Genomic DNA, 13326 nt, shown 5'->3' with positions numbered 1-13326 from the left:
AAAACGCCGTTATTTTTTTTTTTTCGAGCTTAAAACAGTGGATCATTAAGCATCATCACCATGCTTGCACATAGAACAACCATTCGCACTCACAGTCACACCTACGGGCAATTTAGAGTCTTCAATTAATGCATGTTTTGGGGGTGTGGGAGGAAACCCACGCAGGCACGCGGAGAACATGCGAACTCCACACAGGCGGGGCCGGGATTTGAACCCGGTGAGGCGAATGTGCTAACCAGTCGACCACCGTGCCCTGTGTGACTCATCGGTGCAAAATCTATCAAAGCGGACAAAATCTTCAGTTTGATTCAGACCCAACTAGGGTTTTGCCCGTGCGTCTACTTGTCAGTGATCCATGTAACTCACCTAGTGCAAAATCTCTCAAAGGGGCCACCCAAGTACTTGTAGTTTGCTGGCTCGTTACCCTTGAGCCTCTCTATTTGTGATATAATTCTGTATGTTCCAGATCTGACCGGTGCAGCGCTGTACGATGAGCTGGTAGTAGCTGTCTTGACCCTGGGCGATCTCCAGACACCGCTTCGTCTCCCGGTTCTGAATGGACGCCCCCTAGAGGTGGTCGGTGGTTTTTGTTTTTACTCAAAACTGGTAGATTCTCCCTATCCACTCCTATCCTATTTCCGCCGCCACTCACCTGCTTAAAGTCCCACAACATGTGGAACTTCTTCTGCTTGGCCAACTTGCACTCGTAGAGCGTCGGGTATACGCCGCTGCCGGGATCCACCAGGCAGCGGTTGCTGTTGTACGTGTGGGACTTGATGCCGCCCACGTAAAGCTGCCCGTTGGTGCGGTAGTAGCAGCGCTGTGGCGAGACAAGTTAGCATGCAAGTAATGTGTGTTTTCCACTACTGTCTGACATTCCTGCACACTTGCTGGACAACTTTGGTATATTGGGCAAAACTGCATGCCAAAGTTGTCCTACTTGTGAGGACAAGGAGCTTAATAGTGCGTGGACCTTAAACTGGAGAGCAGTGATGTCGAATAAATGCTCAAACGGCTTCCCGTAGCGGGTGGGCTCGTACCTGAGGGGCAAAGTAGTGGCACGAGTAGAGGATGGGTGTGCTGCCCGGGACCGGACCCTGGTCGATGCATAGATCTGGCTTCAGCTGGTTTATTAACTGCAGAGAGGAGCAGAGCACACAATGAAAGTTCCTGCTTTGTGCGACATGTGGAGATTGTCCTGATTGATTTGAGCGCAGCATTCAATACCATCTCACACCGGATCCTCCTCAATAGACATCGGCATCTCACATACACCCCTTCATTGGTTTTCGCGCAGTTTATTCATCTTAAATCTTTCAAATCGGATCCCTCAGGGCTCCATCCTTGGGCCTCTTCTATTCATCATTTACCTACTCCCTATTGGCAATATTTTCCGCAAATGTAATATTCTTTTCCACTGCTTCGTGGAAGAAACCTAGCTCTACATTTCTGTTCAACCAAATTCAACCTTTCTCTCTCTTTCCTTACCTCGTATCTATAAGAAACTCCATTGCAACAAAACTGAAATCCTTCTCATCGGAACCAAAACAGCCCTATCCAAAATTGACATCTTAAACTCTCAATATTGACAATTCCCCAGTCTCACCTTCCCTCCGGGTTAAAAATCTGGTCGTCATCCTCGATAGCTCATAAAATTGCCTCGTCATCATACTTTCGCCTCCACATCACTCACCCCCCACATTACAGCTATTCTTGTCTCCAGCCTCGTCCTTTCCCGTATCGCCTACTCTCTTCTTTTTGGTTTCCCTCAAAAATCACTCCATAAACTAGAACTGGTTCAAAACTCTTCAGCCTATAGATTACTAAAACAACCCGGTACCACCATACCAGCCCCATCTTAGAGCAACTCCATTGGCACCCACTTACCTTCCGAATTCAATTCAATATTCTTGGATGTGTTGTACGTGTTAAAACACACTAATAATTTGTCTCTGGTTGTGAGAGTCACTTTCGTACTCAAGCAAAAAAAAAAAAAAAAAAAAAAAAAAAGTCTAACTTAAAAAAAGACTTCAATATAAAATACATTTAGGACATACAGGACACAAATGTACAAATTGTGCGATAAAGCAATAATACCGATCAAAATTAATTATACAAATGATTGAGAGTGACAGCACTACAACAACTACAGTAATAATGGCACAATATGTATGTGCAAAGTATCACAATAGTGACACTTTTTATTTATTTTATTTTTTTACCTGATTACACATCAAGATCTCAAAAACCTGACCGCAACGAAAACAAATGTTAATTTTTATCGTCTTTCCGTGTAGTTTTCCAGTCAGGCATCCACTAAACAAATAAAAACTCTTTTGCAGTTGAACCGGTCCCAAACTGCATTCTCCACAGTAGGGGTTGAGCAACGAAAGATTTTTTGGAGTTGACTATTGTGTCAAATTCAGTTCATTGATGTCACTGAAATGTTTTCAGCACAGTGCAGCGGCCCCTTAGCACCACCGACCGGTTTCACATGAAGACATGTTACGACAGCCCGGCGTAGTAACAAATACGTTTCGCTTGAATTAGCGACTAGTCGACATTACGTTACGACGTTAAACGTCGATACAGAATAGACCGGTCGACTAATTGGTTCAACCCCTACTCCACAGGCATAATAACAAGTGACCATGAACCGTGATTGTTTGTGCTCACCGCTCCGTAGGCGACCAGGTCTATGAGAGGGTCCAGCATGGGGTAAACGTTGTCCAGGTACCACTTGAAGGGCTTGCACTTGAGCCGCTCCCTCAGTGCCTTCCGTTCGGACACGTCGCCGATGTCCTCGCTGTGATTCTGAGTTGGAGAGACGCACAAAATGCCCACCGTGCTGGCTTTTATTGGACTTGTAATTTCGCTGCGTTGGCAAAATAGCACATTGTGCCAAGGTTTCCAAAGGCGTGGATATTTTGGGGTACATTTCCAGAACGTTTCTGGTCAAGTTCTGTGGGAAGTTAATAAAGCTGCAGTATGTAACTTCTAAGGCTGGAATTTTACATTACAACAACAGAGGAGTCGCTTCGATATGACGTAGGCTACGCCTCCCCACCCCTTCGCCACTGTGTGGTTCTACAGCGTTTGTATTTTGTTTGGAAGAACAGCCGGTGAGGAAAAAAGATGGATTCTTCTGAAGAAGTAGGGCAATGGTTGTTAATACTCTGTTATTGCTGCGCTTTGTGCATGCATCGTCTGGTGCTGCACTTCATGTATTTTACGTCAGGCACCTAGCTGTGCAGCTACGGGGTCCTTGGGAACATGTGCGGAGTTCGTTCGTGGCATTTATTGTTTTGAGATCAAAACCGAGTAATAACATAATGAATTGAACTGTTTGTGCATCATTATTTAATGCTGCAGTCCAATTCATTGTGCTGCTCCTTCTGGTGAGCCCTTGCCCTTGCCCACCGGGAGGCAGTATAATACAGTCATGCAGACAAAATGAAGTATTTCCTCTACTACTGTAAGTGAGTCTGTTAAGATGCTGTACTATTAGTGAAGATTTTTAATTTTTATTTTGCAGATTCGATGTGCTGAATCAGTCAGGTCAACTTTTTGAACTACGGCCTTATGTTTTTGTTTACACTTGCAGGTATTTTCGCTTTAGCGGTACAAATAAACGGAGGTTCATGCCCTGAATTTTGAACAATAATGACGCAACAGTTTACAGGTACCGACTTTTTATCAATGTCTACTATTCACTGAACAGTAAGCAACGTTTGTAACATTTGATTAATAAACTGTTAACACTGAACAGGAGAAACGGATGTCATTTTTGGATTCAGTGATGCAAAATTGGCTGAAATTAGTTGAAAAAACAGACAACTTAAGAAAAACAGAAAAGAAATGAAACTGTGTGTAGTTTGTGTACGTGTTGCTTATCCACCGCTTCTAAAACCGCAACTATTGATGGGAGCCGTTAGCATGTCAAAGCGCCGCGTTTTCCATTGTTTATTAGCATTAAGCTAAGTGGACTTTTCTAAGGCAAAGCGGCGTGCTTGTTCTCATCTTTGTTTTGTGTTTGGTTTGACAGTCAAACTTGAAGTGGGCGTGGCATTAAAGAGCCCGAAGCCACTTTTTGGATGAGTTGTCCAATATTTGCCGAACTGCAGTGCCACCATACAACGCTTATTATAGCTCAAGTTTGCACGCCAAAGCCAAAACGTCGGCCGGTTTCTGACGGCCAACCTGCAGGGGAAGGTTCCAGGCGATGTTGACGTTGTGCTTGTACTCGTCCATCCACACCTCGGCCACGCGCAGCGCGTTCCGTTTCATGGTGACGCTGAGGTCGGGCAGGTAGGGCTTGCTGGCCCGCTCGATGTGGGCGATCTTGGAGCAGGGGATGACCTCCACGCTGCCGCCGCACAGCCACGCCTGCGGGCTCAAACACGCCGCTGAGCAAACGTTCCGTCTTTGTTGGGCACTTTGGAACTCTTACCCGGATGCCGAGCTCCACGTTCTCGCCGCCGTAGATCTTCATTCCTGCGTCCAGGCTGCCGATCTCGCCGAAGAACTTGCGATCCGCCACCAATATCCCCATAATGGACGGGCTCCTTTTGTGAGCGACAACAGCGCTCACTCAGCGTCTTTGCCGCGAAATTTGCCGCGAGTGAGGCTGTGTGCGTATTGCATCAAGTGAACTCGAAAATGAAAAAGCCACAAAACGATCTTCAGCTCATTTAGCCAGAAAATCCTCATTGAGAATAAAAATCTCTTTTACAAGCGTGTCCTCGTCATACAGTATTTTAAAATGTACGCATAATTGTATAAACTATCCCCATAAAACTGATTTGACTTTGATTTTGAATAGGACTTGTATTAATGATTATGTATACATGTTTTCCATTTTACTTTGAATTAAAATGGTCTTCAATTAATTTTTTTAAATGTATTTTGAATTACAATTGTTCAAGTTTAGTTTCTAGTTTTGATTACAATGTTATTGGTTTAATAATGTAATGTTTTGATTTTACATTGAATTATAATTTCATTCGCTTCAATATGTAAATGAAGATATTTTACTTTGAATTGTTCAAATTGTTCGTTTCAATATATATAATAGGCTATATTTCAAAAAAGTAATTTCACTTTGAATTGGAATGATTAAATATCAATATTTTACATTATAAATAGTTTTTATTTTAAATTTACTTTGAATTAGATTATTAAAGGTGATCGATGTTTGAGTTCTACTTTGAATTAGAATTTTAGCCATTTAAAAAACAATTTAGACTTTGCCTTAGAATTGTTTTAAACTGTGTATTTAAATAGTTTTTATTTTAACTCTCTCAGGATTTTTTTAAGTCAATTTTTAAAAAATGCTAGACTTTGAATTAAATTTGAATAAATGTCATTATTTTAAAGATTTTTTAAAATTCGTTTTTTGTTTTGTTTTTTGTTTTTTAAGCTTTTTTTATTCAAAGGTAAATTCTAATTGATGACATTATTTGGACTATATTGCTGGCTGATCCACCAGAACAAATCATAGCAATCTTCCAGCTACCAGGAACTCATGGGCTCCAGTAAGGAATGCCACGGCATCGTTCCCGCTCCACTGGACCGTTTCAATCTGTGAAACTAAGATAACGATCGCGTGAGATCATCGCGGGTATGTGAGGCCAAACCGAAGCGAGCGAATATCGTCAAAAATGCGACTCACTTGGCGGGCAGCGACTCGTCCTTGAGCCGGTACCACTCGGGCCTGAAGGACTCGTACATGCACCACAGCGCCCAGTCGAAGGCGTCAGCCGCCGGCCCGTAGCGGGTCACCGTCAAGTCGTCGTAATTGACCCGATCGAAGACGGGCGTCAGGATGATCGTGCGGTCCTCCTTGATGCGAGCCAGCAGCGGCTCCGCCCTGAACGCGTCGGCGGAAGTCACAAAGGCGTTAAAACAAAAAGCAAAATATGTGAGCTCGCTGACAGGGTGGACATTTTGGGCTAATGTTAGCATTTCTTGAGCACATGGTGGACTTTCACTTAGCAACACGATTCAGTTAGCAAGCTGTGCATACTTTTGCAGAAATACTTGGAATTTTGGAGAGGTTTTTACGTGTATAGATATTTCGCTATGTCACGCTCGACAACATCCAACTACAGGTGATGAAAAAAAGTTTGTCTAAATATTTATTCTGCAACTATCCACCGTTTCAGCCTCCATTGAAGAAAGCCAAAGTGACCTCATAATGACAGGGTGGACAGCAATCCAAGGAAACATACAAAATATTCAATATCATTGTAAAAATGTTCGATTTAACGATCGTAATGGCTTGGGTGTTTTTAAATTTAACATCATTTAACCACTTATCGGACACGCTGTAGTTAGCAGAGCAGTGCCAAAATCATATACCGGTACATCCGGGGGGGGGGGGGGGAAGGTATAAAATGAAGGAAACAAACTTTAAGACTTAGAATTGTACAGCGGTGCCTTGAGATGTGAGTGGAATTTGTTCGCGACCAGGTTTGTAGCTCAAGACACTGGTATCGCAAATCATCTTCCCCGGTTGAAATGAATGGAAATGCCGTGAATCAGTTCCAGCCTGGCCCCCCAAAAAAAAACCATGTTTGTCATGCGACAAATAGCACTGGCGTTGCCGTATTTTAACCCTTACATTTGTACACACATGGTGGGGAAACGCGTACACAGAAATGCAAATAATATTTAGACTAATATTACTGCGTCTTACTGAGAGGTTGTGACCGTCTGTATTATTAGTATGTAGTATGTCTCCGAGTGGCCATGGTGCGCACACCAGAAGGAGCAGCAGAATAGCCGTGGAATTGAAGCAAAAACTGTTTCATTCTTTCGATTCTATTTCATTGTGTCATTACTGTATGTCAGAACAACAACTTAATGGAGTCAAGTCTGCGCTCCTACTTAGGTGAAGAGCACCTTAACCTTTGCCACCAACCATTGTACGTGGACTTCAATGTGGGCGTCCAGGATGGCCACCACGTCGCCGGTGGCCATCTTCCATCCGGACAGTCTGGCCCGGGTGAGGCCCAGCTGCTCGTGGTGGACGACCCGCTTGAGCAGGCCCGGACGCTCCTCGTGGATGACGCTGATGTAGTCGTCCAGCTTCTCCTTCAGGTCCTCTGCGGACGCACGCGCAAGGTGAACAGTTGTTTGCCAGGAAAATAGCCACTACGTTTCCATTTAGACGACCCCGATAAAGAACGATAAAGCGGCAAAGTGACTTTTCTTATCGACTTGGGCTTTTCTCTGCATGACGTGCGCTCAGTCACGCCCTACGACAAGGCGCTCTAATGCGGCCACACCGGTGGATCACGCAAAGAGAGCGAGTATCCGCGTAGCAAAGTGCTCCGCGAGCTCTGGAAGCAAATGTTGGGACGGCTCTCTTTGAGTCGCCGCGTACCGTTTGCGCTGTGGTCGTCCACCAGTACGATCTCTCTTAGCAGAGCGGCGGGGGTCTTGTCCATGATGCTGCGGACCGCCCGCTTGATGATGGACAGAGCTTCGTCCAGGTAGATCAGCACCACGCTCAGGCTCGGGAGATCGGCGGGGTACTTTTTCCCCACGCATCTTTTGAGAAGAAAGGCGAAGAAGAAGGCGTCAAGGCACGGAGCAAAGCGCACACGAAGCGCTCCCCCGCTGCGTTTGTGTCACTGGGCTACCTGGCGTGCCGCGTGTCGGGAATCTCCCTGTTGAGCGGCAGCCTGTCGCTGAGGAAGGCGTTGTAGCCGTACTTGGCGAACAAGCCCTCGGCCTCCTTCTGCTCGTCCTCGCTCAGCCCCTCGCCCCACTTCTTGAAGAGGGCCGAGTTGGGGAACACCTTCCTCACCGCCGGCTTATCCTTCTTCCCGTCCTCCTTTTCCGCCTCGTCCTCGGCTTTCACCTGCACCGCCGCCGCCGGCTTTGGCTGCAGCTTGTCTACCGCGTCGACTGGAAAACGTTTGAGAATTGATTCCAGATCCTCGATCTTCAGCTCGAGGTCCATGTACAATTATGCTCGTGGTCCTCAATAGTAAGAGAGTTCAGTGCGCCGCAGTCTCACTGTATCGCGGATCTAATTTTACATCGCAGATTTTTCGCTATATCCAGCCAAGTGACGGAGAAGGTTTTCATGGCGGCGGCGGCGGTAGACGTTTACCGCAATACACTCGGACCGCGGAAAATCAACCGCGATTACGGGATGACTGCGTAGCACTTTTCACAGAGGACAAACAACGGGCTGCAGTTCAGATAAATACAGAATCATAACATTTTACAGTTAATACAAAAACATTTGTATTGTTGTCAGCTCAACCATTAACTGTCCTTTTTTTTTTATCATATCATCCAGTATATTTTGCTGTTTGGCGCAACCCTGTTACATATACTCAGGCGCCTGGAAAACATATATTCCAAAAATATCGCTCGATAAAGCCTTTCTAATTAATTACAGAATATAAAATTGTACTTGAAGACTCATTTAATTTTAGTATTAGCTCTAATTTCAGTAAAGTTGTGCTCATTTTAATTCTAGGGAATATGTTTTGTATTTAAAGACATTTTCTGTACAATAAATATTTTATTAATTTGGTTAATTATATACAATACATTGGTTAACGAACTTCATGAGCTCTATAAATAAAATCATCAATATTTTTAATTTAAGGGGGGAAAAGGACGATGCATGCAACAAACCTTTCATTTTTTTTTTTTATTAAATGTTTTTGTTTTACCAATGGTTTCTATTTCATTTACAATAGGAAGAATGAAATTAATAGATTTTAATTAACCAATTTTTTTTTGGGGGGGGGGGTGGCTAAATGAATGCAAATAAACTATATATATGTTCAAATGTCAAATGAAATGTAATTTTTTTTTAAAATCGTAACAATCTTTTTATTGAATTCACAATAACTCAACTAATGATTTAATGTGATAGATGAATAATAACCCCCCACCCCCACAAAAAAAAAAAGCTAAATTAATGCAACAAATAATGCAGGCAGGACTCACGATCATTTCCATGTTCGGTTGGCCGGATTAAAGAATGGCGTGGGCTGCACTTGGCCCACTCTTGCACAAGGTGCTACAGGTGGGTATCATGTTGGGCACGGCACATGCGTGTCTTCATTGAGATGAAAGACCAGATTTATATATATAAAAAAAAAAAAAAAAAAAAGGACTCACGTAGCCTCTCAATGTTGGCCTCCATGTTTTCCATCCTCTTAAAGATCCCCCAGCCCTGGACGGACTCCGAGGGGCTTTGCAAGTTCCCCCGCGTGGAGGCCAGGTACAGCAGGATGGAGGCCACAAAGGTGGCCACCAGGACGACTCTGAGCCGGCCGGCGGGCCTCATGTCCACGGCGTCTGAAGGAGCAACAGAAGGGAGGAGGGAGTCATCTTTGGCTTTTAATCCAGGCTCATCTTTGCCCTCCTCCTCCGGGGAGATGTTTTGAGCATGCTCACTACTGTCTTCCACAGACCAAAGGTAAATCATTTTTAAACCTGATTTTTGACTCTTAGCTACAGAAAGAAGAAGCAGCTTCAGGTCATTTTCTTTGTGTTTGTGCAGCCATTATATTTTGTCCTGATCTTGGAACTGATAAGATTGTGTGTGTATATATATATATATATATATATATATATATATATATATATATATATTTAGATATATATTTCTATTTATATATATATCAGTTGTTCTAGTAGGCTTTTCCTTAGGTTTTTTTTTTTTTCACTTTCTAATAGAAGCCTGAAGCTTTTTGTGCTAATGCTGACTCCAATTTCTAATTCTCCATAATTCCCTCCACGGCGACCTCATCTTTTAATTTTTATTTTTAACCAAACATTTGAACAGTACTGTACATAGGACTCTCACTGTGTACGCACACATCTGTTTCTGCTCCTTTATCCAAATTGAAGGCGTGTATTTCATGGCGTGTTCATGTAAATGTGCATTTACAAGGACAATAACGTTCACCTTTCAGGTATTCGTTGACACTGTTGCGTTTGTTCTGGCGCTCGTAGAATCTTCCAGAAGCACGAAGTGTGCGTGGCCGTGTGAGCTGGTCCTACGGCAAACAGGAGCCTGCATCCTTGTGTGCCGCACGCACGGCTACCATCTGTCAGCTCAGACGGAACACTCGCATTATATTAGAAAAGCGCTTTTTTCAAGTCCTCTGGGGACCATTCTGAATTCATCTTTTTTTTTTTTATTATTATTATTTTTTTTTTTTTTTAAGTGTGATGTTTATCATGATATATTATCTTTTATGAGTGTAGCACACGTGCAGGAGGACGGGGCAAATCTATTTTTCTGCCACTTTCCATCAGTTTTGCCTGCTCAGTTTGGGGAAAAAGGAAAAAAAACAAAGTCCTGTTGGAACATAATGTGCATGTATAAATTAAAATTAATGTAGGTGGCATTGAAGGAGTGGTCTGTTGTGTTTGGAAGGTCAACTTCGCTTCTCTTTTTTGACAATAGGAGCTTTGAGAGCCATGTTTGCTTGGAGATTAACAGTGGTCTCGTTGTATTGATTTAATTCGCCTCCGCCCAACAGGGGCTTCATCCTGGTTGGGTCACGTTTGGATGCTCGCAGATTGTCATGCTAATGTGTTGTCGATACATTTTTTTTTTTTTTTGACGTAACGCACAAAGCAATTTGTCGGAAGCATGACTTTAGCGTTTCATTTTATTTTCACTCGGTGTATGCGTGAAAGAAAAAGGGGGAAAAGAATATTGATGATGGCATTAAAGATATGATTTCAAATGAATATTTACGTTTAAAAAAAAAGTGTTAAAGAACTATGTTGAAGTGAGTTGAGGAGTTTCAACAATAATTGTGCCATCATCTTGGTGTCAAGGAACTATTTTGAATTGAGTTGACGGATGTCATTTAGCCAAAGATCGTGCTTTGCCGCCATCTTGTGGCGTCTCAGTGTTAAGGAATGACGTTGAAGTGAGTTGAGTTTCAGTTGGACCGAAATAGTGCTATGTTAAAATGAATTGAGGAGTTTCCTTTCGACAAAAATAGTGCTTCGCCGCCATCTTGGTGTCAAGGAACCATGTTAAAGTGAGTTGAGGGGTTTCATTTAGCCCAAAATTGTGCTTTACGACCATCTTGTACCAGCTCCGTGTTAAGGAACTACGTTGAAGTGAGTTGAGTAGTTTCGTTTAGCCAAAGTTTGATCTTTGCCACCATCGTGTGGCGCCTTGCTGTCAAGGAACCATATTGAAGTGAGTTGAGGGGTTTCATTTAGTCAAATATCTTGCTTTGTTGCCATCTTGTGGTGTTTCAGTGTAAAAGAACAATGTCAAAGTGGGTTTGAGGAGTTTCATTTCGCTTCTTGATGGCATTTCTCTGTCATGGCAGGTTCCTTAAAACCACAAAATCGCCCCAAGGTGCGGATGTGAATGCTTGTTTGTTTTTATGCGCCTTGCAATTGGCTGACCACCAGTTTGCCCAAAAGTACTTCTGAAGAAAAAGAGCTCGGCGCATCCCCAATTGTTAACAATGACTGACATTTGTCGATGTGAAGACTCTGATCCTGTTAATGTTTCCAACGTGATTTCACAACATATGAAACAGGTGAACATCAACATGCAAATATTTTTATTTTTTTCACATATACAAATTCCAATCAGTCTCCATTCAAATAGTAATTGCTTGATCTGGTGAAAAATCTGAAAGGAAAGTAGGCCTATATTATATTTATAATGTAATATGACTTTCAAATGACAGTAAGTAGTAATATGAATTACATTTTGGTAGTAACTTAGCACGACACTACCGATCATGTGACCATCGACGGCTTACGTTAAGAACGTTTTCACTTTTTTAAGGATTTTAAAGCAGAATTCTTCTGTGGGAAGATCATTTTCAATTAAACAAATTACATATAAACATTTAAAATGGAGATATGTTCGTTTTTATAATCAATGGCTTTACAATTCTAAATAAGGTGTAGACATAAAAATCTTAAATGAAAAATAATTGATTTGTCATTTATATAGATAAAATTGTAAATATAAAATTGAAAATATTTTTCTTTATTTGTAAAAGAAATTAATTGAATATAAAACGTATTAAAAGCTATTTCTTTCATTTTTGTATTCTAAATAAAATGTCTAAAATTGTAAAGAAAGAGCTGCATTATATATATTTGTTCTTTTTTTTTTTTTTACTTAAAATTAAGAAATATATATATCCATGTTAAATGTATTATAAAGTTGTTGAATTATTTTAAAATATGACAAAAAATATCAATTAGAAAAAAATAAAAAAATTTCTTTAGTTTTAAACATTTTATAATTTTTTTTAAATTTTAAGTTTCAAAAAATAACTGGCTTTTAGTATTTTCTCCTTCTAGATGTTGAGATGGCGACACGGTGTCCGACTAGTTCGAGCATCCGCCTCACAGTTCTGAGGACCGGGGTTCAATCCCCCGCCTGTGTAGAGTTTGCATGTTCTCCCCTTGCCTGGGTGGGTTTTCTCCGGGCACTCCGGTTTCCTCCCACATCCCAAAAACAGGCGTGGTAGGTTAATCGAAGACTCTAAATTGCCCGTAGGTGTGAATGTGTGCGCTGATGGTTGTTTGTTTCTATGTGCCCTGCGATTGGCAAGCGGCCAGTTCAGGGTGTACCCCGCCTCCTGCCCGAAGATAGCTGGGATAGGCTCCAGCGCTCCTTGTGAGGATGAACGGCTCAGAAAATGTATATTTTAGACAAAGCTATGTCCTTCGTAAAGAACTCCCCACAGTTGAATGTTGGTGCGTAGGAACAAGATGCCACTAAAGCTTTTTTTATTTCATTAGATGGCCTAAAATGAAAACAACAAAAAGGGGATTTCTCAACGCCGAAAGGGATTTTCACACAGTACTCGGTCTTACCCGTAGTGGGAAGTGGTCGCTTAGAGGCCCGCCAGGAAGCGGCTGGCGAGCAGGGAGCAGTTTGAAAGCCGGTTGCAGTTGGCGCAAGCTTCCGGAGGAAGACGAGCAACTTGAGGCAGCCCGATTCTCCAACTGAACGCCTGGCCATTTGTTTCAGGTGGGCGACGGTAAAGAAAAACTCATTTCACTCTGTCGCTTGCAAAGTTCCATTTACCGTACAAGTCCAGCAAAAGGATTTGCCGTTAGCACTCTGAAGTCACTCCGCCAATCCCTCGCCTGTTGGATTCGCTGTCACACGTCACAGCGACTCAATTCGCCGCACCGCGTACACGATGAATGAGATCGTCGGTGCCAGTGTAAACCTTGATGTCGGCTACATTGAAAGTTGAACACAATTGTAAGCGGTTAAACAGCTTTAATCGCCATAGAGGTGAGGTACAAAACAAACCAAGAGAGACACGGAATGGGCTGCCT

The 13326-nt window shown here is 42.6% G+C and overlaps 1 protein-coding gene across 1 annotated transcript; it reads right to left on the bottom strand.

Moving 5' to 3' along the window:
* Positions 1-4: 4 nt before the first annotated feature.
* LOC133407500 (probable polypeptide N-acetylgalactosaminyltransferase 8) lies at positions 5-9319 on the bottom strand. Its single transcript, XM_061685485.1, has 11 exons — positions 9151-9319; positions 7647-7914; positions 7388-7554; positions 6923-7106; positions 5672-5869; positions 4451-4565; positions 4201-4386; positions 2677-2814; positions 1041-1136; positions 653-820; positions 5-567 (listed from the first exon to the last, which is right to left on the bottom strand). The coding sequence occupies exons 1-11, from the start codon at positions 9317-9319 to the stop codon at positions 421-423; spliced, it is 1836 nt and encodes a 611-aa protein (XP_061541469.1). The 3' UTR covers positions 5-420.
* Between the last annotated feature and the right edge of the window lie 4007 nt (positions 9320-13326).

This window comes from Phycodurus eques, chromosome 9, assembly GCF_024500275.1.
Source record: "Phycodurus eques isolate BA_2022a chromosome 9, UOR_Pequ_1.1, whole genome shotgun sequence".
NCBI classification, from domain to species: domain Eukaryota; kingdom Metazoa; phylum Chordata; class Actinopteri; order Syngnathiformes; family Syngnathidae; genus Phycodurus; species Phycodurus eques.
This window is presented reverse-complemented; position numbering and strand designations above follow the sequence as displayed.

Bases quoted from the DNA above. Each gene is read 5' to 3' on its own strand.
- LOC133407500 (XM_061685485.1), bottom strand. From the start codon at position 9,319: ATGAGGCCCGCCGGCCGGCTCAGAGTCGTCCTGGTGGCCACCTTTGTG. The intron at 2,815-4,200 runs GTTGGCCGTCAG...TCTCCAACTCAG, and splicing joins CCTGGAACCTTCCCCTGCAG to AATCACAGCGAGGACATCGG. The intron at 568-652 runs GTGAGTGGCGGC...GACCACCTCTAG, and splicing joins TGTTGTGGGACTTTAAGCAG to GGGGCGTCCATTCAGAACCG.